Here is a 27,892-nt window from a genome sequence, read left to right as displayed (position 1 = left end):
CAAGTGTATGGCAGACAGATTTTTGGTGTTATACGGGCTTTCTCACCCATCTCTACCACTATATCACTTGTCAGATATCTTCCTTTAGCTTGTGACCATAGATTTAACTCCCTTCTACATAGGCTGAGCTTATGAGATCTATTGGATTGGCTATTTATATGTGTTTAAGAAGTTCACTGTTAAACAATAATCTGTTTATTAGTCATACCATGGATCAAACTGCTTTCTTTCTCCATCACTGTTGAGCTCTTAGAAAAGGCTTATAAACCCATGTATTTTTGACTTCTATGAACCCATTATATTTGATTCCACCAGAAAATCAAACTTTATAAGATGATTAAAGCTCTGTATGCTCTTCTAAACACAGAAATCAGGACTTTATATCTTGAGATAACATGTGAGCAAAGGTCCTTGTGTACCTTTCTATGATGATTTGCATAAAGTATAAATACATCCAAGTTAGTTTGGAGCAGGCCCCGCTGCACGGCTGTGCAGTTTCCTAATTCTAACTCCGATGAGTCACAGCAATTCTTGAGTGTTTCTCTTACCTGCTCCGGTCCAGTTCCCAAACACTGCTGTGCCTTCCTAACAATTCATTTCTGTGTGCCCTCCTCTGAGACAAAGATGCATTCTTCCTTCACCAACGATGTCAGATTCCATCTTTGCACTATATAACAATAATTCAAAGCTTAGCCCAACCAATTCTTTGCTAACATGTGACATTCATAAAAGTAGCCAGGGATGACCCCCACTGTGTCTATCTTTCAAAAGCATTTGACTCTGAAAAGGAACCTAGACAGCATTACTCCTTTCACTTGTAGTTATTACAAATAATGCTTTGCCTTCATTTGGGCAAAAGATCAAGACAAATATTGAACTAGAGACTGTGCAGGACATAGAGCAGAGATCCTACCTTTATTATGTTGGCCTGAGTCCCTGGGTCATGAAGGGTTTGACAACTTGGCAATTGAGAAGATATCTAAATGAGATGAACACATAATTCATCTCTTAACGGTAGAGTTTTGTGTACATCTGAAATGAGAGCATTTATAAGATGTCAAACAACCATCTTCAGATTTTGAGATTGGTGGCATATAGGTGACCTTCAATGATAGTCACGCTTATGCCCGAATCTAGAATTGTGTGTCCTGTTTAATCCACTGCTTTACAGAGGGATTTCCTCAGAATATGTTTTTATTGTTTTACATTTAGGATGGAATTTGGTTAATGAATGCGAGTTCTGAGAACAAAAACTCTTCTTTGCTCACAGAATATAATAATACTGCCATTGTTTTCAACAATCATCTAAGCTGCAAGGTTTTTTTTTTTGCCTTTTGATTTTTTTTTTACCCTGTATCTCAAAAGCATACAATGAAAACATGAATTCCAAGTGATAGCAGCAAATAAAGCTTCACCATGAAAGCTTGTAAATCATCATGGTGACAATGCTTGCATTTAACATCTATGTCAAAATGAACCACTTGTCCATGGAGAAAAGGCAGAGACCTGAAAAGAATCTGACAAGCAAATCAGGAAATGACAAGTAGCCTGTAAATCTGAGCTACACGTAGTTGAATAAGATAGCCCAGCTTTCATCCATGTATAAAGGCACAGATAAACAAACCCAGAGTAAGCAAACATCACGGCATGGAGTTTATGAATTATTCCCTCCCGCCTCTGCTGAAAAGATTGAGAATATAAAATGTCTGGGTCAATGGTGGTTTTCTGTTATCTACATTTTACTGGATTCTCCCCACGTTACTGATCATGCATCATTCTTTACACACTAGGGCCCCCTCTACTCTCCTAGCTGGAAGAAACCTCATTGCTAGTGTTATTCAGAAAAGTTTAGTTCCCTGTGATTTATATTAAAATCGGTATGGGGAAAAGATGTGGAGATATGAAATTGTTTAAAAATAATTCTGTATTTTTCATTTAGCTTTGGAGATTTGGGGACTTGATTTGTTTAGTTTTTTTTCCCTTAATTATTACTGTATACTTTCTGTAAACAACACATTTCTTATGGGAAAGTTTTCAAAGAATTCCTGAAGTTAAATTGACTCATAATATGTAAACTGAAAATTGGAAATGTGGTATGACTACAGTATTGAAACCCTGGAAAACTTTTCTTAGATGGAATTAGATCTGAAGATGATATGGGACCAAAAAAAAGCTTTTAGTAGTAAATATTGGACTGGGGATGTTTTCCAGCTGTCTTAATTCTGGATCTGTTTTGTCAGGAATATGTGTCTTCAATAATCCTTCTCTCACAGGGCCATATTTATGTACTACTAGATAATATTTCAAGATTTTCTATTAAATAGAATTCTTAAGCACAATGTCAGTGTCCATATTAACGGGACGTGTTTATTCTCAGAGTCTGTCTTATGGAAAATACAACGAACTCTTTAACTTTCCCATTTTGTCTCTGGGTCCCTAGACAAGTGTTTACTTCCCATCTACTCCAGTAACGCTGCAGGTGTCAATCACACAACTTAGATGCCAATCTCTAGCTCGCTATGGTGGCTTTTACTTTGGTCCTATTCTTCTCCATGTTTGTATGTTCGGCCAGGTGTAGGTAAGACGTCTAAGCCTGGCTGCAGTTTGCTCTCCCACCCTCGCTTCTCTGTTGTTAATGCTGCGCGTGGCTTTGTGTGTGCTACTGTTGCATTGCAATGTAAAATGTCTTTTGTCTCTTCTGTCTTTGTCGCTGCCAGCTGCTAATCTGAATGAGGTGGAAAAAGGTTAGTTGCTCTTTTTAAGTCTATTATGGTTTTCACTTTAGTTCTCCTCTGTCTTTTAAAGCTGCTAGATTTTACTGGATGTTCTGGGTAAAGATTTTGACAAGAGATCAAGTCAGAAAGTGTTACGTCCAATCATTCCTATAGATCCTTGGTATATGTATAGCTGCATGAAACACTATAAAATGCTTCATTGGAATGCACTTGATTTCTAGGTTTCTCACCCTGAGTGGGAAAAATTATCTAAAAGTTAAGTCTTATTTTTTCTTTCCTAACTTTTAAAGATAATCATAAGAATATATTATTTATATAATGAATAAATAGATCCTTTAGTGCAGTATATTTACTATACTTAGTAAGACATTTAAGGTAGTGAAGATTTATAAGTTTAATTTCATAGCTTTACTATTATGTACTGTGAAAAGTATCTGAAAATGTGGATTGAAACATTTTCTACAATATGAATGGGGTTGTGTCTCAATGATAAGGGGTTTGCCAACATGTAGAGGACCCTGGTTCCAACCCCAGAACTACAAAAAAAGTAAATGCAAAAATAAAATATGTATATTATATATATAAGTTAATATACATGTGAATAATATAGTTATAATATGTGCTTCCTATACATGTGAATTCATAAAAAATGTATTATATATATGAAGTGTCCTACCAAATAAATATGACAAAGCTCAAGCGATTGATTTATATGGTGAAACTGTCAAGTTGATATTGCTGAATTCAGTGAGTTCTAAGCAGTTTTCTTAAGGCATTAGAAGATTTGGTGCATAGTCACTAACCTCAGTGTAGTTACTGGGCTCCCAAACATACCCAGAACTAAGAAGGGGACATACAGTTGGTAGATCACTAGCCACGCTGAAGGCATGTCGCAGAATCTTCATGAACATGTGTTTTATAGACAAAGCGTTCTTACTAATGGCACTGTTTCTTAGTTGTTCATGTTTCTAAATGACTCCAGGTCTCAAGTGCAGGAAACAACAGTGTATGCTAGAATTAATGGGTCCTGATATAAAGGAAGCACTTGCAGAATTATAGAACGATGCAGAAATACAGATTATCTCCTCATTTGTTGTTGAGGACTTCCTTTTCTGTTACTGTGTTCAGGTGATTACTGTGTTTGCTCACTTAGTCATATTGTATGCACAGTGAAGTTGGAAAACATAAAAAGGAATTTCATCTGTTAGGCTAAATATAGGACTGCTCTACATCTGCTAATGTATCCAGTACTTCCTTGGTTTAGTATCATCTTTCCATTTCATAAGTACAGAAACTATTGATGATCTATCTTCCCGAGGCCAACCCTGTCTCCAAATCACACCATAAACTATTCTGTCGCAGGAATATATACTCTACTAGTAATGTGATCACATTCTCAAAAACAAGTTTGTCAGTGCACGATTGCTTTAAATCTTTAAATCACCATGTGGTTTCATGTATTGACTGTATTTTCCACTTATGTTCACAAAAATCTGTCATTGCAAAGATTTTGTAGTGGATTTAATTTTCTTTTAAAGGAAAACCTCTGTGGTTGGTACTAATGGCAGTAATTTTTACGTTTATAAATAAAAACAGTAAAATGCTGAACAGCATTATAAATAAATGGCACTTTATGATACAGTGTGTACTTACTTGAGAATATACACCATGTAAGTATATTGTCTACCTGAACCTACAGCATCCACTGTAACTGAGACATCTTTTGCTAGAACCTATCCCACTTGAAGCTACTTTTCACAATACACGACATTGTTAATTATTTATGCAAAACAAGTTTTTCTTGCTGTTTCCTCTGATTGCTAGACACAATCATCCTTGTGGACCTTTGAAACAATTAATTATGTTCCCAAAACTCAAATTCATGAAGGCAGTTTATTTTATTAGATGCCATTTAGAGAAAGGACTTAATCAGTGTCTTAACAATAATTCTGAGAATAAAATTACACTTTGCCCCCAAGATAACTGATAGTAGGTATAGGGGACTGGAAAGATTTAGTATTTAGATTTCTATCATGGAACCAATGTCTATAAAACTAGGGCCTCTCTGGTTTAGTTATTTTCTTCTGTGACACAGGAATGATGACTTCTGTCCTTCTCCATGTAGATGTTTGAGAATAAAAACCAAGTAAACCATCTATAGGAAAGCATAGAGATGGGAAATTTTCCTACTTCTGGAATGTAGGGGACCCACCTGCTTTGACAGATTTTGCATTATTTAGACTGTCTGATGTTGTTCTTTCACGTAGAAGAATGGGAATTTGATAGATAGCTCTACCTGGGAGATGTGCACATAAAATAGATCTTTCCCTATTTTTTCATTACATTTACTTTATTTTTAAGTTTTTACTCTTCTATTCATTGTAAATACAAACACTGTATTTAGGGCTAGGTAGTCATTTATCTTAGCCCTTGACATACTGGCGCTTATACAAGAACATATCTACGAAATGTGTTGGACAAGGACATTTTGAAAGCTGAAGAGCTCTTGACAGTGTTTTTAGGCTTTGTGAATCATTTCAGTATTTGTAATCTCTTCATAAGAGGGAACTACCTTTGTTTCTTCTGCATCAAAATATGCAGTCTGCACTTCAAGGTCACTATTTCTATGGACATAGCTGAGGTCTTCCAATTAAGAAAGTTAGTGATGTAGTCTCCGTTATCCACTTTAACTGAGAAAGTACTTTGGCAGTCTTGCAAGGTCATGTGGTTTCTATTCATCTTCCAACCTTTCAGAGCTCTTAAATGCATTTGAATCACAGAAAACAGTTTTAGGAGAACTGTTTGCTCTCATTAGTTCACAGGCCGTGTCCAGTGAATCTGGAGCAACAGTTTAACTAAACCCGTCTTAGTCCTTCTAATTTGGATTTATTTACTTTGAAAAGAGAGTCTAATATTTTTTGGACTGCTAGTAGCTGTTGAAATTGGCTCCATTCTTCAGTCATAGAGTTCTATGGGGGGGGAAGTATTAAAAAACACACCCTTTTCATATTTGTTTATTTGGAGAAGTAAGGCTTTCCATTTAAAAGTGCATAAAATGTTTGCTGAGAAAATATCTAAAGTGGGACACTGTGCTAAATATCGAAAGTGATACAAAACGCACCAAGCATTTCGATGGTCACCAGCCAATCCTAGCTGTGGTTCTCTGCTAGAGGTTCAAATCAGGTCATGGGCATTGCTGCTGCAAAGTCATCACCTCTCATATCTCAGGAACTTTCACAACTAAACGTAGCGATGTTGCTAGAGACAGACTTTGCCACTGTTGACACTGATTACACTCCGTGGGAATCAAACATGATGGAACAGATATTAATACTTTCATTTGGAAAACATAAATTCACCCACACGATAAAAATGTGTCTCGCATCCTATGAAGCATTGAGGAGCCTTCCTGTGTAGCACATTCTCTTGAGCTTTTATATGCTGAATTGTGATTCACTTTAACTTCTGCAGGTTGCCTGTAACACAACCCCCATCATGAGCAAACCACATTTGGTGTGCATTTAAGACAGAGAACAGCTGCCATTAGCTCATGCATCTTCAAGATGTCACAGCCCTCTATACTACTCCCCCTAATATACTAATGATTGAACTTCCTTGTTCTTAGAAAATGAGGACCATCTTGATAGTTCATTATTGTATGTTGAAGGTCAACTACTTATTTCTAATTGAGAAACAAGTTTCAGAATGACACGCTACAAAAAGCAGTAGACTGTTTAAGAGAATACTAGGGAATCTACCCTCACTTACTGACACAAGTTAGGTCCGTCATTGTTGTCATCACTAATAAGCATGCTAAATATTTACACAGGACATTTGACATTGATTTGACTTTGCTAAAATGCTCTGGTGCCTAAACCTGAAATTTTCAATACAGTATGTAACGTAGAGCTGACTTAGATCACTGAGTAAGACTAAAATATAAATGTAGTCTATCCTTCATGTCTACAGATTGCTCATCTGTACATTCAACACACCACCAATCAGGAATTTATCAGGGAAATGATCTCTGAACTAAATACAGATATATTCTGTTCTTGTTCATATCCCCTATAGCATAACAACCATTTGCTTTTAAGTTGTGTTAGGCAGATTGCATAATCCAGAGCTGGTTTAAAAGTGTATGAGACAAAGAGCTAGAGATATGACGCAGTGATTAAAAGCACTGGCTGCACTTGCAGAGACCTGGATTTAGTTTCCATCTCTCACATCATGTGGCTATCAACCACCAGCTGAACTCCAGCTGGAGCTCCAAGAAATAAAGTATCCAGTGCCCTCCCTCCTATTTCTTTTTTTTCTTTCCCTTTTTTTTTTTTTTTTGGATTAAGACCAACCCAGAGGGCCTTATGCTTAGTAGGCAACTGCTTTACCACTGATCTACATCCCACTTCCCAGTGCCCTCTTCTGAACTACTGGGCACATCCACAAACCACACAAATGAGCTGAAGTACATGCACAGGCACACAGACACACGCACACACAATTTAAAAATAATAAAATAAACTTATATAGATTATGCCTAAGTTTAATCAAATCCTAGTCCATTATGCATAAGGGGTTGAGTATAAGCAGTGTCTGTTCAAACAATTCCCCAGAGATCTCAAGGCTGACTGTACTTCCCCCAAGCAAGAACAATTTGGACACCTACAGCTTCTATGAGATTGTGTTTTTAGTTTTATTATTCAGCAAACAGAAACACTGAGGTCTGCTCATCTTTACCGTTCTCAGACACACCATTTGTGGGCTAAAAAGCACAGTCTTTCTGTTCTTGGGTTCATCTCCTTGATTTTCTACAGTCATAATCATTGTTCTGCAAAGGAAATTGTAAAATTCTTTAAGAGGCAGCAGATGGCCGACCTAGGATGATGGTCAAGGCATGTGTGCCTCAGAACAGTCTCCAGCTGTTTTACACTGTTGCTCTTTAGGTCACCTATGTCCTCCATGCCTTTTTTAACATTTAAAAAATGTTTTCCCACAAGAAGCAAGTAAGCCAGTCCTAACCTTTCACATTGTGTTTTTTTCTGCTGAGTACATGATTGATGCGGCTGGATATTTCCAAAACTGTATATAAAGGAGTCCGTTGCCCGCACATAGCTTATTTTAAAGAATAGAATTCCTTGTGCTGTATCTGGTGGGCTGCTTATTTCAACACCTTCACTTCAGATCAAATGCAGATATGATAAAAATTAGTACCATCTCTCCAGGCTTTTCTTACCCCAAACTGAAAGCATAAACTTTTGAAGAGTGATGTGTTTTACTTTGTAGAAGTATGTGTCCTGGGAATTCTGTCAGGAATTCAACCAGACTTCCTCCCTTGTAACAATTGTATTTAAAAATGTCATAACCAATTAAGTTCAACACTAGAATTCTGATTCAGTTATTCAGATCGCTGCCCTGGGTCCCCTCTCCCTCATATCAATATTAATGATACTCCCTCATACAGTCAAAAAAAAAACCTACTTTGATCAGATTTCAGAATAGCCTGCATTGTCATCCTCTCATCTGCTCCCAAGCATTCATGCATCCACAGCCCTAAGAATCATATGTCTTTAAGCAGAGGGAGAATTGGATCTAGTTATTTGCAGAAGTTAACCACAGTAGAAACTTTCAGTTGAGTATCCATCAACACGGTGTAATAGTCTCTTCATTCCCCTTTGTTGTAGACATTTCTAGCTGGAATTCAAAGTTTGGAGTACTGGAAAATTTGGATAGGGTCTCACTCATTTACTTATTTCTTATTGTTCCATTTTGTGAAAAATTACATCAGTGGTTTAAACAGTGAATTTGAGTTAGAAAATTCCAGAAATACTGACCCTGGTACAAAAATGACCACATTATTTTCTGGATAGAAAGCAATCCATTGTCTTCCCCATACCTTTGTTAATGTTTCTTCTGTGTGTTTTACTTCTGCAATCCATTGTCTTCCCCATACCTTTGTTAATGTTTCTTCTGTGTGTTTTACTTCTGGAAGGTAACTAACTTAGAAAACACTGTGGCCACTGCTGACTCTATGGCCTCCACTGGAACCATGGCTGTTCCTAGCTCATTCCTGGTCTCTCAGAGCTTCACTCTCTACCTTTCTTCAAGTAGGCTCCTACATCCTCTCTATCACATATCTACGTCTCTCTCACTCAGAAAACCCAATCTGTTCTTCCCCACAGCATCCTAATTTGAGAGCACCAGGAAATTTTCTTGCTTTAGCATTCAAGTCAGAAGCATTGTTCAACGTGGTTGTGTTATTATGGATTAATGTTTCTCTTTCTCCTCTGCCTCGTGGACAACTTCCACAAAAAATGGGAGGAGCTTTCCATTGTCATCACCACTATACCCCCAAAATGTTCATAGGGTCTGAAACATAGTTGACATAAAAAAATATGGAGTGACACAGATAAGTGTAGTCCTTACCCTTCATCAAGCAAACTTCTCTTTTGAACAGATGGAGACAATTATAGGAAACCACAACCAATCATAATGCAAAGTTGTGGAATCCAATCCCAGTGTGTACATTTACAAGACACACCCATACCTAAGGCTCAGGGAACATTGTAGAAGAGAGGGTAGAAAGATTATAAGAGCCAAGTATCAAGGAATTTGAGGTGAGACTGTGTCTGCTACTAATGACAAAAGCTAAACTCATTAAGTCTCACCAACATGACTGCCTAAACATGAGAAGAGCAAAGAAAAGGGCATTATATACATGCCAAAGTGAATGAGGAAAAACTTAGAAGACCTCAACTTCAGCATACTAGAGAAAATAAACCAAAGAATGCTGAGAGTAGTTGAAATGATCTTCCTCAAGGAAGAGCATACCACTTGGTTATCCAGTACCAATGTTAAATTTTGAAAACAAACATACAGATAACAAATATATAGACTAACTTACTGTGCAAGGGGCAAGTCTGGTAAGAAATCCTTGCTGACCTGATAGTAATATTATAAATCCTATAAAGATTAAAATCATTAAGTCAAATATTACTTTAATTAAATTAAACCTCCTTTAATAAATGGGGTTGTGTTAAATTTCACATTTGTTAGGAATTATCACAATGAAAACAGGCACAAAAAATATTAAGGACTACTCCAGTAAATTGTAGTAAAAAACTTGAAAAAATAGATTTGATATGAGAAGGGAATTAAGAGAGATGATAAACAGAAGAGGCCCATCATGTTTCTTAAAAGGAATAGTAATGTCAGTTAAGCACATGTATCTGAAATAAAGCAGGAGTTAAGGCCCACTCCAGGTACTGTTTCCCAGAGAAGCCTTCAGTGTGTATTGGGGCTTCTGTCTCTTTGCTTTATTGGTACTGCAGGGGCTCTGGGCTCATGCTGACATTTCTTTTTCTCGCAGAACAAAATAATATTATATTATCTTGCTGAGTGTAATGCTCTCTGTTACTTTCCTATCTGCATTATCCATCTCTTTAGATGAATTCATAAAAAGGCTATTTTCGAGACAGAGTTCAACTTTACATTTTGAATTCTAAACCCTCTTTTATCAATGAAGACCATAGTCCCAGAATAATGAAACTAATTCATTTCAAACAGACAATTCTTTTATGTTGTTTATAGTTGCAGAAGACTATGTCAAAAAGTAACCAAAAAAAAAGTATTATCAGTTTCACCAAGGAGAATAGTTTTTTTTCAGGATCTCCTTCTGCTGGGTCATACATTATGATGATCCAGTTTTTACTGTTCCACCTAGGAAGTGACCATTACATTTTTTATCCAAATGAAGGTGTACTGGAATAGCAGTCAGTAAGTATCCTGAAACAACAGGTCTAAAGGAGTGTTGTGAGCAAGTCAGGATAAATGGTCACATTATCACTGTATCAAAATATACAGGAAAATATTTTCATGGATGCTGAGTAACCAATGATTTACAGCTGTTTCTCAAGGGTGGGACTTGGTAGAATTGTACTTTCTCAGATACATGGGTACCATTTTTCCCATGCTCCTTCATAGCTCATGCTGTATGGTATAGACTGTGTTCATTTCTAACCTAAATTTTTAACAGTCAGACATACTCAGAGAAGTTGATAAATCTAAGAACTAGGCATGAATTTGTCACAAAAATTAATAATCCCTATATTTAGAACATGTAATATGTGGTGTGTAGCCTTTGTGATGTTCTGGCATGGACAGATGTTATTTGTAAACTATCTAATGACTACATACAATGTATTTTCATTAGTCCCTGTTCTAAATGGTGATACCAGAGGTTTCTAGCCTACCTGGTCCTGCAGCCATTTAGTCCCAAGGAAACACACAGAGGTCTACATTAATTATAAACTGGGTGACCTATTAGGTCAGGCTTCTTATTAACTAATTCTAGCATTTTAAATTAGCCCATTATTCTTGACTATGTTAGCCATGTGGCTTGATACCTTTTATCAGTGAGGCATTCTCATCTTGCTTCCTCTGTATCATCTACAGAAAGAGTCTTTCCTCTTCTCAGAATTCTCCTGTTCTTGTCACCCCACTTATACATTTTTCCTGGCTACTGGCCAATCAGTCTTTTATTAAAATACAAGTGACAAAACTTTACAAAGGATAAGGCCATTGTCCCACCCCCCCTTTTTTTTTCAAAGCAAGAACTCTGACTCTAATCTCCCTTGATTAGCTTTCTTTCTTACCATTATTCATAACGACTTGTAACCAACACTCTAAACAAAGAAAAACACCCATAATCCATTTTTTGGGAATGTGGGTGTAGTTTTCTAGGCTACTTCCTGCTGATTGGGGGTGCTGATAATCTTATGGGAACCTAAATAAAATTTAAGATTATGGTCAAATTCTGAATGGAAAATTCTGTGAGGCTTCATCATCTCAGCCAGCAGTCTTGAGGCTGTTCTAGATGTAGAACTCAGACATCTGGGCCATCTGCTTCTATAGGAGATTTCTCAGGGAGTCTTCCTTGATCAAATCTTATTTTTCTTAATCCAGGATTAATCCACAGCCTCTCACTTCCTGTGGAAATAAAGGAAAACCTGTTCTTCAGAGTAACATATTTTTTACTTAAATTTTGAAGTCCAGGCATTTTCAAAATACATAGGTTTGATTAATCCAACAGCATTCATAATCAAATGTCTTTTAACAGCTGTTGCTCCTTCCTCAGCCATCAAACAATTCAGAGACAACACAATAACATAGAGTGTCCAGACTCTCTATGTATTTTCCATCTCTACGTGGCTTTATTTTAAACTCTATTTTTTTTTCTTTTTAGTTTTAAATTTTTTTGGGAATAGGCTTCTCTGTGTATCTTTGGCTGTCCTGACACTCTGTAGACCAGGTTGTCCTTGAAATCATAAATACCAAGATACCATGATGTCCTGTGCCATTGCTTTACCTTTGGGACTTTTAGGAATTCAAAGTAGAAAGCAAGTAGGATTTCCTCAGATTCACAAAGTCAAAGTGTGTCTGGAATCATGTCTCTTAAGAGGTTGATGGGTACAGCCACTGAACCATCCCCCAAGTTCAGTGGCCTAAACCAAACAAATGGACTGGCACATTTTCTCATAAGGATATGCTGATTGAGTTCCAAACTAAACAGAATAGAATCAGAATATGTCTGCCTTGTTTTTCTTGTCTTCTTGAAACTGATGCTCTCAAGCAAAGAAGTAGTCATTGAAATTACCTCATGCATGTGACCATAATAAGCACAATTCAATTTCCTTATTTTCTGTTATTTCCCTACTGAGAACTAACTCTGGATACATATACTTAAAAAACTAAGTGAGATACCCTTCTCATTATATGAGGACTGGGTGACTTTTCAATACTAAACCAGGAGGCTCTGGTTTCACTCCAGCTAGAGTACTTGTTCCTATTCTTCCTTGAACAGTAGTGCAGTTATTCTTGGACGGTTTCCCTTTGATGATCAGATGTACATGCAAAGTGCAGCCTCCATCCTGGAGATTTATTTTATTTCCTATGTCAAACGCAATTCCCAATTCTCACACTGAAAAACAATGTTTGAATTTTAAAATTTCTTTTTTTTGCAAATGTAGCAGAATTAAATACAATTAGGAAATTAAATAAATAGCACAATGAATGAATTTACTTTAATAGTCAGTCTGGCAAAATTTAATATACAAACTTAAGAGCCTAACTACATTATTAGTGATGATTGAGTTATAACATATAAAACTAAGAAAACATATAAAAATTGAAATACTGACGTAACTTGAATATGACTAAACAAGCTGAAAAATCTTGCCTTGATTATTGCTTATTCATTAGAGTATCTGAATGTAGCACCTTATACATCACAGGCTAGGAAGATGCAAAAGCAAACACATTAGGATTTTGCTTAGTATGATCTTGCAGTCAAGGAATTGGTAAAGCCCAATAATTTAAATACATATATGACAACATAAACCCACAGTCCTACCATATAGTCATGCTACAGGCACAAGCATGAATGAGGAAACTGACAACTTAAATGTAAGCAGAGCTTATCCAAGCAAAAGAGAAAAGAAACATTAGTTAAAGTCTGGGAAATTAATTTATTGATTAATGGGTAGAATTCAGTGACAAGAGTCTAAGTACATGGTGATTTGAAAGATGCGTTAAGTGGTGGTTACAAGCACCAGGTTCTTAAGTGATTACAAGAGCCTCTTTGTCTTTGAAGTAATCATCCAATAATATCAGACCAAGGGGGATAGCATGTAATGGCCACACACACACACACACAAACACATTTTTTATATACAGCTTCAGTCGTAACTAACACTACTGTTATGCTATTCATGTAAAGATAAGAAATACATACATGACAGTAGAGTTATTTTCTTACTTAAGTTGGATTGCTCACTCTAAAACCATCCACAAAGGACTTAGCAACATGTTTAACCAGCATTTCCTGAGACATTTCTCTTGCCTCACTCCTTAACATATGGAATCTAGGGAGAAATTCCTCAGTTAGAATGGAAGGCCAAGTTTTGTGTTTTACTTAGAGAAGAAAGCAGTCTACGTGTTCCCCTATCTCTGTATTCATTTCTGCTTCTGCATTGGGAACCACCTTAAGGCAGAGCTGCTCGCTTTATGTCAATAGTCCCAGCATCTGTCACAACTCCACAGACTTGATGAACCATGGTTTACCCTGTTGGAGTGACCTGGGCCAGGGTTAAAGTGAATAAAGAAGGAACTCCTTGCTCTTCCTTACTACTTGTAATGCAACTTCATATTTGGAAATAAACTAAAAAGTACATAAAATTGATGATTTCATTTATCTCAAATGGTCACTCTCTATTATCATGTTTTACAGGCCCTTTCATTTAGACTTTAATAAATACCCTGCAGCCCAGATGGTTTTCACATCCCTGTCTGTTGAATATAATGAATCAATTACATCAAAGTCTCTTTAAGTAGCAGTGCTTGAAATTACAAACATGAAATAAACTGTTTTAAAAGTGCCTTATCATGTATGTATGTGGTTAAACTTTTCTGACACAGGCTTAAAGACTCAGACATTCTCAGAATAAAAAAAAATGAATGACTTACAATAAGTTTTTTTAATTGATTTTTATTGAGTTCTACATTTTTCTCTGCTCCCCTTTTTGCCTCTCCCCCCACTTCAAACCTCCCCCAAGGAGATCTTGTCTTTTTCTACTTCCCATGTAGATTAAATCTATGTAAGTCTCTCTTGGTGTCCTCATTGTTGTCTAAGTTTTCTGGGATTGTGATTTGTGGGCTGGTTTTCTTTGCTTTATGTTTAAAAACCATTTATGAGTGAGTACAGGTGATACTTTTCTTTCTGGGTCTGGGTTATCTCATGCAAAATGACATTTTCTAGCTCCGTTCATTTTCCTGCAAAATTCAAGCTGTTGTTATTTTTTTCTGCTGTGTAGTACTCCATTGTGTAAAGTACCACATTTTCCTTATCCATTCTTAGACTGAGATAACGATGGATGAGTGCATTTATATACTTGCGTCATAAAACATTTTCTTTGGTGTCAAAATAAATGGCCCTCATTTAATTGGCACACATATATGTCCACAGATAGCATGCTGTGTCACAGGACAGGCTTGCAACAGGAAGGCTGCCTTGCATGTCCTAAAGTCATACACTAACAAAATTACATTTTTGGAGGAAGTAAGAACTTGTTTCTCTATGTCAAGTAATTTGTTCATTTATTGAACTAATATAATTGAAAAGTTAATTTATAATTGAAATAGAAGTTGACCAAAGAACTTTCAGAATATTGCCTTTTGAGTCCTATGCCATGATAATAAAATCCTTTTGATGAAAATTAGACTTAAGTCAATGTATTTGAAATAGTAACTGCATAAATCATTGGATGAAGTTTCTTCATAGACTATCGAACATACTGTCAAATATAGAGTTCCTACTATCTACATGATTATGCTCATAGTTTATTCAGTGATAAAATTATTAGAGAGTGGGTAAAACACACAGTTATATTCTCACTCTTGATTCATTGATAAAAGTTACACTTCGTAACCTTTTTGATAGTCCTAGAGAAAGAGTTCTCTTTGTCTCTGTCTCTCTCTCTCATATTTACTTAAATTTTCTTTTTCTTTATATCACATAAAATGATTAATATGTATTTCATTGATATTTTAGTGACATGTAAGAGAGACCCAAAATGGTTTTATTTCTAAATTTAGAAGACCTTAGATAATATGAAAATTACATTTCCAATCATAAAACTACAGAATAAACCAAACTAAAAGAAGCATAAACCAAATTATTCCACTTAAAAATACCCTGTTTATGTTAAGGCCAAAATGTACACAACTATTCTATTATCTTGTCAAAATAGTAGTCACATTGGGTGTACTTCTAGTACTAAGCAGAAGGGGGGTGAGGGAGACTACAGGGATGGGGTAATATGTTTCTGGTTTTAGAACCTGGTCACTTTGAATGGGTTATTTATGAATAGTTTTTTAATGATCATTTGTTTTGTGTGTATATTTACTTTTCAATGTATGATTAAATCATACATTTATAAACAATGTATGGTTAAATGTTAAAATTAACAAAGAATAAAAAGCACTCAAATTCCCTTACCTTAATCCAATAATATCTAAAGGGTTTCACACACTTTATTTGCATTGCCTGGAGCCCATTCAGCTACAGAGCCAGTATTGAACTTAGGCGTGTGATATTCTGGCCCCATATATTGTGGGGATCCACTCTTTTCTTTTGTTTTCAACCTTGAGCTGAGATGCAGCCTGTTGCCTTAAAGTCTGCCCACCTTCCTTGGAGAACTAACACTACTCCCCTATTGCAGGCGAACTGTGTGAGGAAAAACTGGACTTCTGTGCTCAGGACCTGAACCCCTGCCAGCATGACTCCAAGTGCATTCTGACACCAAAAGGATTCAAGTAAGTCTGAGGCCACTAGGGGCTCACGGTGAGGTGGAGGTTGCATGGGGGGTTTCATTAAGGAACCTGTCTCCTCCACCATCCTTAGCTGTATACTTTTGCTGAAGATTAGAAATGGGTCACATATACCTGGTGCTTGTGACAGGCCTGCAAATATTCCTGTGCATCATGGACCTTTATTATTAGCACACTGGGGAAAAAAAAAAACAAACAGGGAAACTTTTGGTTCCCCACAATGTCTAGGAAGCCCTTTATGAAGTGAAACAACCATTAAATCAGTTTCATAACACTTATGTAATGGCCAGTCTAATCAAGTTTCTAACATCCACCGGGTAAACTTATTTTAAAATTGAGACACTGATTCTGATGTACCTGAGAAGTCTATGGTCTAAAACAGTCAACTGACTATCTAGGCTGGGAAAAACACTGTGACACTGTGGCCAGGTTTCTCCGGACATTCCTAGCCTGTGTCTGTTCTCGTTCTGAAATTATTAACCTTGTTTTGAGATCTAAGGCTTCCCATTCCCACTTCATAGAGAGCTCTCTCAAGTGAGCTAAAAAATTTATCAAAATCACTTCCCCCTAGCAATATTTCTGAAATATGCGTGGTACCAAATCAGATGATACTTTTGCTGCAACCTTAATATATATTAAGGAGCTGTCAGGAATTTTAGAGTTGGCAGTAACTTAAACATCATCCAGACTAAATTCTTCATTTTTGAAGTATTTTTAATTCATTAATTAATTTTACCCAGCCTGATTACACTCCCCCCCTTCTCTCCTCTCAGTCCTGCCCAGCAACATCTCCTCCCACCCACCCAATGCCCCTCCTTTCTTTTCAGAAAAGGGCAGGCCTCCCATGTATATCAGCCAGCCATGGCATATTGCATTGCAGTAAGACTGAGAAGATGGCTTACAACCAAAAATATAAATTCTTTGTTTTAAACATAAGGAAATATTAGCCCAGAAAAGTCAGGTAGCTGTGCAAAGACCATATGCTAGCTCATTGGTTGAACTGAGACTTGATACTTTGCAGATATGTGATTTGTGGAAACTATATTCCTACTTACAGGTTTTCTGGTTTATTGGTAACACAGTTGGCTTGGAATCAGGATAGATTGGATTTGGGGGATGACACAGCTATGTTCAGGAGTTAAGCCATGCTTGCATAAGACAAGTGGCAAAGATAGCTTCTACTCCATCAGCCAGTGTTGCTGCAGTATCTACTGTCAAAGGTTAAACTGAATTAACTAATTTTAGAATTTTCTTTTGACAGTATTATCAGTCAATTTGATTTAAAATCAAAATTTTTAGAATACATAGAGTTTAGGCATATACAGATTATATTCACTACTGAGAAGGAAAGGCTGTAGATCTCAGTCCATCTTTCATTGCTTCAATTTACAATTCTAGACCAAAACTAAAATTCTTGTTAATTTTATTTTATTTTATGCACAATACTACATTGAATTTTATTCTACAAAACTCTGGTGGTAAATTGCTTTAATTCCCAATGGCTTTGATCTGCCCACAGTTAAGGTCAGCAGGTCAAAACTGTATCACTTATGTGGATCAAGGCCCACCACTTTGCAGAAAGTTAACAAGGATGGTTTCCTGGGATTGCGCATCTGATAAACAGATTTCACGGGACTTTGTGTAGTTCTACACAAGTTATTAGCGAGACTTAATGGAAACAATCTTAAACGAGGAGAGCTTGTCTTAAGCAAAGGACTGGGTCTTAATTAAGCATTTTCTATTACTAGCAATTAGGTTGCATACTCTCCAGAGTTTGCCTTGCTGGAGTCTGGAAGGACGGAATTGAAAGCCCACGGCTTTCAGCGGTCAGTAATTCACGAGCTCATTTTATAGCTGTATGTAGTTGAGCTGAAAACAGGTTAAGGCGGAGTGTGTGCTATTACTCCCATCTTATAAATAATTGCACACTGTGGGAAGTATCGTTGCAGAAAGAAAATGGTTGTGAAAACTGAACAAGGGGAAGCCAGTAGAGAAAATCTTTACTGAGAATTGTTTGGACAAGTTGTAATGTTACTTCAATTTCATTTTCTTATTACTAAGCTAACGGAGCTGATTTTACTTTTCATCCTTTATTATACATTTCATAAATCTCCTGAATTGCTTGGAGATATTTTTAGAGCATGGTATGCCATGAGCAGTATTTTGAAGAATACGTCTTTCTTAGTTAGCATTTATAGTCGTAACAGTATAGTTTATATTCTATATATCCTCCCTCTCTCCTCCTCATATAATAGAATTCAGGAGATGTGATGGACTTTGTTCGTAATAGAAGATTTAGGGAATTCTTATTTAAATGTTTCTTCCCACTTTAAAACAAGGGAAAGACAGAATAATCGGTCATGATATAGCTGCTAGTTCCGAAGGGCTTAAAAGATAGTGTTTGGGGGAAAAAAGAGGGTATAAAATATCTCCTAGACAGCTACTGTGTTAAATGTGTGGTTCTCTTATCTTTTACTTTGATTTCTTTTCTCAGATAAATAATTCAGAGCATTTCAAAGCGTGCCTTCTTTTTTTAATGCTCAGCACTTCAGTGGCGCTGCCCACATTAACATTGATGGAAGTTCCCTTCCAAGACCCGTCCATCTATTTGAAAATGTGTATGACCACTTAGGGTCCATTTAGTGTCAGACTTGCTGTTTGCTTCACTTTATGGTGATGTAGTGTTAAAGCCAACCAGTTTAGGTACAAGCACGCTAACGCAGTGAGCTCATTTTGTTCCTAAGGCACACATGCCATCTGAATGCCTCTCTAAGAAGAACTGTTCTCCCATTTGTTTTAATGCATTCACTCTCCAGTCAAGCACCTGAGTTTGCATCTTTAGGCAATACCCTTGGCACTGTGTAATGCCACATTTAATCAGGAATAATTTTAAACTATCTTTATTCACTTAAACACTGAATTTTTTATAGAATACTGTACTATTAGTATAGAATACATATAAAGACTTTTCTAGAACTATCAAGACTCGTAGTTAAAAATATGATAATTGCTTTTTGAACATGAAGATATCTAAACAATATGCTAATGACTTTATACATGGCATTAAATATTACTTAATATTTAACATGTTTGTAGAGTAGGAATTATAATGCCGTGATATAAATAAGAAAGGAATACTTAGACTACATGCCTTAGTTTTACAAAAATGTTGTTTTGCAGCATGTGAAATAAGTCTGATATAGGAAGACAGATGATGCAAGATGTTGCTTCTCTTTGGAATTTTAACAGTTAAACTCTTAGAGTCAGAGTGTAGTGGTAATTGCCATGACTTCCGTGTAATGGAAATGGACAGATGTTAGTTCCTGATATTAAGATTCTGTAGGGAGGAGATGAGTGAGTTCTGAGACCTAACTAATGTAGGAATAGTGACTAGAGTAAACTGCTTCATACATTTCCAAAGAGATAAGATTAAAGTAAAATAAAAAGTTAAAGGTAACGGGAGGGGGAGTGTTAGTTTCTTCTGTTGATGTCACAAAATGGCCTGACAAAAACAACTTGGAGGAGAAGGCATTTGCCCTGGCTCCCAACTCAATGTACAGTCCTTCATGGCCAGGTGGTTAGGGTGACAGGAACAGGATACAGCTGGACAGATGTCATCAGCAATGAGAAAGCAGACAGAAGGAAAATATAGACATCTGTTCAACAATCTCTCTCTCTCTCTCTGCCTGTAAAGTCCAGGATCCCAGGCAGGAAATGGCAGAACCCACCAGGACTGGGTCTTCATGTCTTACCTCTGTGCTCTGAATCATTCTCATAAGAATGCCCAGAGGCCTGTCTCCCACATGACCCCTGTCAAGCAGACAGTGCTAACCACCACAGTGAAGTGATGGATATTTAATTACTTTGATTATAGGTATCATTTCCCAACGTGTACATATATTAAAACATCCTGTGGTGAATATTGAAAGACACAGTTTCATTAAGCAAGAAAATATAAGTGTTGACTTGTTAGATTAAAAAAAAAATACACACTTAACAGTGAAGCCAGAATGGAATGTGAGTTGTGTATAACTACAAAGCCCAAATTCTGTGGGGGGAAAAACATGGTTTTCTGTCGTGTGTGTGTGTGTACATAACAAAGAAATGAATCCTCCTTTAAACTCAAAGGAAACACACTCATGGAAATACCATTATTTAAATTGATCAAATCACAAGAGGAAATGTTATGAAGAAAGAGTGGAGGATGGAGAGGACGATCACAAGAGTTACCCATCCATGGCCAGACCTGTATAAGTTCCAATATCCCTGTAGCTTCACAACTCATATGGGAGTATAACCCTTATCCATAAAATGCCTGAAATCCTAGACACTACAAATCCCTATATAGAATCATTTTCCTATACTTTTTTTTTTCGAGACAGGGTTTCTTTGTGGTTTTGGAGTCTGTCCTGGAACTAGCTCTTGTAGACCAGGCTGGTCTCGAACTCACAGAGATCTGCCTGCCTCTGCCTCCCGAGTGCTGGGATTAAAGGCGTGCGCCACCACCGCCCGGCAACTTTCCTATACTTTTTAAAGATAAATTCAGCTGGCAAAGTAGGTACAATAAGAGATGAATAGTAATAAATAACAAAACTTTTAACAAGATACCGTAATAAAAATTATGTAAAGGTATTCCCTTGCTCTCAATTGTACTAAACTCTGCTCGTCTTTCTTATGATATGTGAGATGATGCAGTGCCTACAAGATTTGAGCAGCAGACATAGTGGCATTGAGTGTGATTACTGCCTGAGGGTCTTCTTAACACGTCATATTTCAGTATGGTAGAAGTGGAAGTGATTATAAAGGCTTTATTTCATTTATATTAAGAAGGTAGCAGATATCCGCATGCATAAGTGGATGATAAATCTTCAGGAGTGGACACAGTAGACAGTACAGGATCTGATGCTACTCTAAAGGATACACAAAATAAAACAGTGTTTTATTGTTGTTTGTATCTGAACTCTCTGTGACTAATTTACAACATGGGTAGCTGTAACCCTGATAAAGTGAGGGCCTCAGTAGTCTGTAAACCATTGTATTTGCACTGTATGTGATTCCCTAGAGGATCATGAAGTCCTGGCTTCTTAATGCCAGAGCTGGAATTTGCAATGATCAGCACCAGAGCACAGTTTGGAAAGGAACCCTTGAGCAGTTGGTTATCCATCAGTGAGGTACACTAGCTCAGGGTCCAGGCTCTGGTCTAATTCTCTATATCCCACATGAAGCACAAGTGCTTACCAGTGGATATGGGCTTGAGCTTTTTCTCCCACAGTTACTATACCTGTACAGAGTGCATATAAGGCATCTAATGTCACAGAGCTGTAGAATGCTAGAATGGGTTCACTGAACCCATAGTCTTAAAATGTGTACTGGACTGAGGAGATGCTCAGTGGTATAATCTGCATTCCTCCAGTCTTTTATCATCAATACAGTTGACACCTTTCCTGCCTCTACACAATCTGAGTGAAGAACCTAATGAAACACACATAGAACTACCCAGAACTTTTGGGACCCTACTCCCCATATTGAGTCGCCTGGCCCAGCCTTCATACATGGGGAAGTGCTTAGTCTTACTATAGCTTCATATGCCATGCTTTGTTGATGCTCATAGGAGACCTGTCCTTTCCTAAACAGAAACAGAGAAGAAATGTATTGGGATGGGAACAGAGGAGGTAGAGGGGAGTGACTGGGAAGAGAGGAGGGAGGGGAAACTGTAGCCTGGAAGTAATATATATTGGATCAAATACAAAATTTCTAGGATCAATTCCGAATTGAATTGACCTCAGAAATTTTGTATTTCATCCAGTATCCCACTCTATCAATTCAACCAAATTTTTCCATAATTAATAAATTTAAATTAGGGTGTCCAATATCATTAGTTTCATTTTCTTAAATCATGTTATGTTCTAGTTTTCTAGTCTGTGACAAAATAAAACTGTTACTGCTTTTAAAACATAGCTCATATCCTTTGTAAATGGGCCAATCATGGTCCCATTTGACTGTGACTGCAGAACTCAGGAGTCAGAGGCAGGACAATTGCAACAAGTTTATAAATCTCCTTTATAAATCAACATATAAAACTTTCACTATCAAAATGGATAATGCAATTAAGAAGAACAGAAATGAAGGGCACTTCAGGCAATATGGGGCGAGAAAGAGAAAGGGAAGAAATAAAAGCCCTGGTACAATGAGCTTCTTTGTGTTTTAATTTACATTGCCCCAATCATCAAGGAATTAATGGCCGTTCCTCTGACAGATAGTAAGAAACCCAAGCTTCACAGTCTGGCCTGTACTGTTTTGTAGATATCTATTAATAACATTTTTATGTTAAGTTGGCGCCATTTTATCCAGATGAAATGCCACTGTTTTCTGTGATCTTTTGACTAAGTCAAAAGTTTGAAACTTTGTCTCCTTGCCAAAATAGGTGTGACTGCACCCCAGGGTACATTGGTGAGCACTGCGACATTGACTTTGATGACTGCCAAGATAACAAGTGTAAAAATGGTGCTCACTGCACGGACGCAGTAAACGGTTACACGTGCGTCTGTCCTGAAGGCTACAGGTGAGGACGGGATGGCACGTTTGGATTTAGGGGGACATTTCTAGGGCGCTAGCACATCTAACCTAATCGAATTTGCCTTTCTGTTTCCCAGTGGCTTGTTCTGTGAGTTTTCTCCACCCATGGTCCTCCCTCGCACCAGCCCCTGTGATAATTTTGATTGTCAGAACGGAGCTCAGTGCATCATCAGGATCAATGAGCCAATATGCCAGTGCTTGCCTGGCTACCTGGGGGAGAAGTGTGAAAAATTGGTCAGTGTGAATTTTGTAAACAAAGAGTCCTATCTCCAGATTCCTTCCGCCAAGGTCCGGCCTCAGACGAACATTACACTTCAGGTGAGTGGTCCTCTCCAAGGAGCTCAACTGATTGGGGGGTCACATTTACCCAACTGACGCAGGGGAGAAAACCTCCCTCCTGTGAAAAGCTTCAGAATTTTTCCTTTCAAGAGGCAGTATGGTAATTCACTAAAGGGCGAAGAGTGGGGAGGGGGGGGTCATCAAAATTGCCACTGTATTTTATACTTTAAGTGAAGTTTTGCCCATTAATTTTTATGGCTCTGCCCTTAATCTCTGCACATGGGAAACTTGCTGCTGAGAAGCACACAGCTGAGACACAGCATCTTGACTTGAACATCACCTGTAACTCTCCACCCAGAGCCTTGAGGAACAGGCATGAAATTAACAAACATTTTTATGTCTTGCTACCAAGACAATTACCATTAAGCAAATCTCTCCTACCCCTAATCTGTGAATTGTACTAGATTAGGGATAATATATGTACAGTATTTTGGACAAATTGGGCTACTTTTTTGCTTAATAAGTAAATGAAATTATTTAGTATATTTTAAATTTAAAGGACTTTGACCAACTTCCAACAGACTTTCCTCTCCTTTTATTTATTTATATTTTTGGCCATAACACTGATAATAGGTGCAGGGCTTCTGAAGTTATGAGGCAAGAACTCTGGAAGGGAGGCAGGTTTCTTTCAAGTATCATTTTTCACACCCCAACTTCTAGTGCTTGCCACGTTGAATAATTATATCAAGTTCACTGGAGTTGGTACTTTTAATTTCTAACTTACACTTAAATACTTCAAAAGCCCCCAAAAGAATTTAGAAAGGTAATGTGATAGCAGATGTAGCCTATTCCTCTCTATACGATGTGAGTGTAAATAACTTGGTATGGGTTTCGAGAATCCATTTTGCTTAATATAGTCACATTTAGTATATGCCAATAATAAAGCTTAGAGTAGGTGTAAAACAAAACAAAATAAAACTGCAGACACATAAAAATGCCCAATAAAGACAATTCTCACATGACATCTAACAGGTTTCCTTAAATAGTTGTTACTGTTTTTCTTATTTGGGGGGGGGGGATTTATTTACAACAGAACAATTCACAGACAAGTTACCTTTAAGCAGTAATTTCAACAGCACTATTTTCTCATAGCCACCAGACAAACCGTAGTGAAAAGCCCTCACTCGCTTATTTGCCTGTTTCTTTGGATGAGTGCATTTGGTTGACTGTGCATCCTAACATCAGGGCTACCTCCTACTAGATTGCCACAGATGAAGACAGCGGCATCCTCCTGTATAAAGGTGACAAAGACCACATTGCTGTGGAACTCTATCGAGGGCGAGTTCGAGCCAGCTATGACACCGGCTCTCACCCGGCTTCGGCCATTTACAGGTGAAGATCTCTCAATTACTGGTAAAGGTGAAAAAGCTTATTCAATAAAGAACTGCTTCTCTTCTACAATCCTATAATGAGAAGGGATGGGAATATTTTGATGATAGCAGGTGGCTTAGTTCTTTATGAACTTCTATAGCAGGATACTGGAGATTGAGTAACAAAATTATCAGAATTTTTTTTTATAATTTACAAACTAGAAAATCCAGGATAAGGATAACCACATCTTGTAATGAAGAGCTTTTGCGTGGTATCATCTTCTCATAGAATGCAAAAAATGGCAACAAAAAAAATATGCCAAAGATGGGGGAGGGAAGAGGGCTGATCTATGCCTTCCTCAGGGAACCACTCAAGCTCTCCCTGAAGCTTCAGGCTTTACCCAAGGGAGGGTAGAGCCCTTATGACCTAATTACCTCGTAGTTACCTCATAGCTTCCTTACCCTTCAGCACTGTTGCGTTGAAGTTTATATATATTATGCATGGATGTAATAATATATTCAAGCTATTGTGTAGCATAAATATAAAAACTCAGAGACAGATATTGAGGTTCAAGCTGAAAGATCAGAGAAGCAAAGCAAACAACCGCAAGAGATTGCTTAATTCTACTAAATCTTCAGACTTTCAGTCTGAAGTGAATTCCTGTCTCATCTGGCCTTATGTTCCTCTCTTGTGCTGGTAATAAAGATGTGCACTGCCGCTGCCCAGACTCTATGGCTAACTACTGTGGCTGCTGGTATTAAAGGTGTGTGCCACCACTGCCTTGCCTGACTTGGCTGACTAGCGTGGCTAACTTTGTGCTCTGATCTTCAGGAAAGGTTTATTTGTTAGATCATAAACAAAGTATCCAATAATCCTGACCATGCATCAGACATTACTTCACATGTAAAAATAACAGTAGAAATCACCTATAGATCAGGCTTCATAATCTAAAGCGTAGTTTTTCCAAGAAGGTAACTTAAATGAATTAAGGGAAAGACTAGGGTCTCATGCTTACATTTTTTAAAAGTCTGGCTTTGTGAGTATATGAGACAAAGAGCTCTGAGGTAGGCCGTGTAATATAAGTGATTGTGATGATAGGGAAATAAAATCAAATCTCTCTCAGTTCTCTCTCTCTCTCTCTCTTTTTTTTTTTTTTTTTTTTTTTTTTTGGTTTCTTCGAGACAGGGTTTCTCTGTGGTTTTGGAGCTTGTCCTGGAACTAGCTCTTGCAGACCAGGCTGGTCTCGAACTCACAGAGATCCGCCTGCCTCTGCCTCCCGAGTTCTGGGATTAAAGGCGTGCGCCACCACCGCCCGGCTCTCAATTCTCTTTGGATGCTGTCATGTAAAATATTGTTCCAAGTCTGTCGTTCGTTTATTTTCTCACTATGATTTTTTCTCTCCTTTAAATGTTGATTCATGCTGTTGTTTCAAGACAAGGTTTCTCTATTTAGTCCTGTTTGTCCTGGAGTTCTCTCTGTGGATCAGACTGGATTCTAACTAAGAGATCTACCTGTCTCTGCCCCCTGAGTGCTGGGATTAAAAGCCTGTGCCACCATGCCTAAACTGATTCACATTTATGGCACCATATTTATTAGCAAAACACATCTGTAGGTCAAAAACACTTGACTGCAAGTGATTGGGTGTTTATTCTGACATAACATGTAGTAAGTTGTTTCAATCTTATTGGTGTTATCTGTGCATATACAAGTGTGCTTCAAAAGCCTCCACAAGCTTATTGGCTCCTTTATAGACGATTCTGGAAGAGTAGATACTAATTGAAGCCATGAGTGGAATTTGATCAGCTCTGCTGGTGGTGAGATAGTCCACTTGGAACTATTTTATTTAGAGCATGGAAATAGATATATAATTATTTTTTTTCAAGTGGAATACAATGGCTATTTTGCCCCCAAATGTTGATGAATTACTGCCAACATTTTATATATCTTTAAACTTTAAATTATATAGCGTTTCAGCCCATAAAAAGATTTCATAATGTGGTTCGTTTTATTTTATTTATTTGCTCTTTCATGACAATGAAGCAGTATAGAGCTCTTCCAAACCATAGTAAAGATTCTTGTGTTGGCATACTAAAGCTAGTTTTCACATAAAATATACCAAAATATTTCTTGATAACTTGAAGGAACCCAAGTGATTTTACCCAGATAAAAATTTACTGGAAAGGGCATTTTGCGTTTGATTCTATGTTCATTGCCATTTTTTGCCTCAATTAAAAATAGCTTGTGTCCTGTGACAGCTATGAAAAGAATACTATGTTGCTCTCCACTCTCCATTTAAAACTAAACGCTCATGTTTCCTTTTTAAAAATTATATAATAAGAACATGTATTATCAGGTATTGGCACACCAGTTATATTTAATTTCTGTTTCTCAAATTAAAACACACAGTTTGAGAATGCAATTACTTCATTTTATAGTTTAAAAAGGCAAGCAACAATTGCCTAAAGTTCAGGTTAATATTAATTTTAAATGTTTGAAAGTTAAGAATATTAATAATATTCTAAGGACGAAAAGGTAAAAAGTCAGGGAGGAAAGAAAAATATGGGGAAATAGTGGCAAGAAATTGAGATTATCAATGTATAATACTCAATTTAAAATAAAAACTGGAGGTAGACTGTAGTGGCATGCACCTTTAATCCCAGAACTTGGGAAGCAGAGACAGGTGAATCCCTGTGAGTTCAAGGCCAGCCTGGTCTACCTAGGGAGTTCCAGGATAGCCAGAACTATATAATAATAGAGACACCTTGTATGAAAAAATTTAAAATAAGAAGTGCGAACGGTGTCAGAGGAGAGTAAAGGGATGCAAGCACTCACATTCCAGGTGTTTACAACAAGTAAAGATGGACATAAAAAAGGAGGGTGTGGAAGATGATTTCTGCATCGAGGCCACCACACATTATTTTGAGTTTTGGACCAACTGAATATCATCAGCACGCAAACAAAATCATGGAATAATAGAGAAAGGACTATGCCCAGGAACTGTGGGTTAAACATATCATCACCGTCTAGTTTTCACCTAAGTATGCAGATAATAAATAATAGTGCTTTCCTGTGGGATTATGTGGGAAAGCAAAATAAGCAAACTAGCTAGACAATATAAATTAATAAATAATAATAGTGGCATCATTAATTTAAAATTCCCCAAAATTTCATTTTGTTTTAAGTTTCTTCAGTACAAAGCCAAGTGTCCATCACGTTCTTTATTCACAGGCTGGCTCCGTGGCATCTGGGGTGGGATTGGTTTGTGTCTAATCCTCTCTTTCATTCTGTGTACACTGTGCAGTTAAATACTGCTCTGATTTTCTGGCTTATCTCCAAGAGTCACAAAATGGTACAGCCTTTGTGCTTGTTCCCCCTTTTCTACAAGTCGTGAGAGAAAGGCTCCACTTCCACTTTGCTTTAGTAAAAACCCGTCAATAGCAGCCAGCCAGCTCTTGTGAGTTACTTAATATTCAGTTAAATTAAATGTTCAAATCATATTCCTTATCAACTCTCTAGAACATTATTGAAAGTATATAAATTTGTGTTGC

At 37.2% G+C, this 27,892-nt stretch overlaps 1 protein-coding gene across 6 annotated transcripts in view; it reads left to right on the top strand.

Moving 5' to 3' along the window:
- Window positions 1–27,892, top strand: part of Slit2 (slit guidance ligand 2) — a 346,206-nt gene that overhangs the window by 298,397 nt on the left and 19,917 nt on the right. For 3 of the 6 annotated variants that reach the window (XM_075943588.1, XM_075943590.1, XM_075943589.1), the window contains 5 exons: window positions 2,718–2,744; window positions 16,010–16,103; window positions 22,543–22,680; window positions 22,772–23,012; window positions 24,235–24,365. In XM_075943588.1, coding sequence (XP_075799703.1) covers window positions 2,718–2,744; window positions 16,010–16,103; window positions 22,543–22,680; window positions 22,772–23,012; window positions 24,235–24,365 — 631 coding nt within the window. The remainder of the gene's footprint in view (window positions 1–2,717; window positions 2,745–16,009; window positions 16,104–22,542; window positions 22,681–22,771; window positions 23,013–24,234; window positions 24,366–27,892) is intronic. The other 3 variants (XM_075943593.1, XM_075943594.1, XM_075943592.1) reach the window with 1 other exon arrangement.

Source organism: Microtus pennsylvanicus, chromosome 12 (genome assembly GCF_037038515.1).
Source record: "Microtus pennsylvanicus isolate mMicPen1 chromosome 12, mMicPen1.hap1, whole genome shotgun sequence".
Classification (NCBI taxonomy): domain Eukaryota; kingdom Metazoa; phylum Chordata; class Mammalia; order Rodentia; family Cricetidae; genus Microtus; species Microtus pennsylvanicus.
The sequence above is the reverse complement of the archived record's forward strand: the minus strand, read 5'-3'. Positions and strand labels throughout refer to the sequence as shown.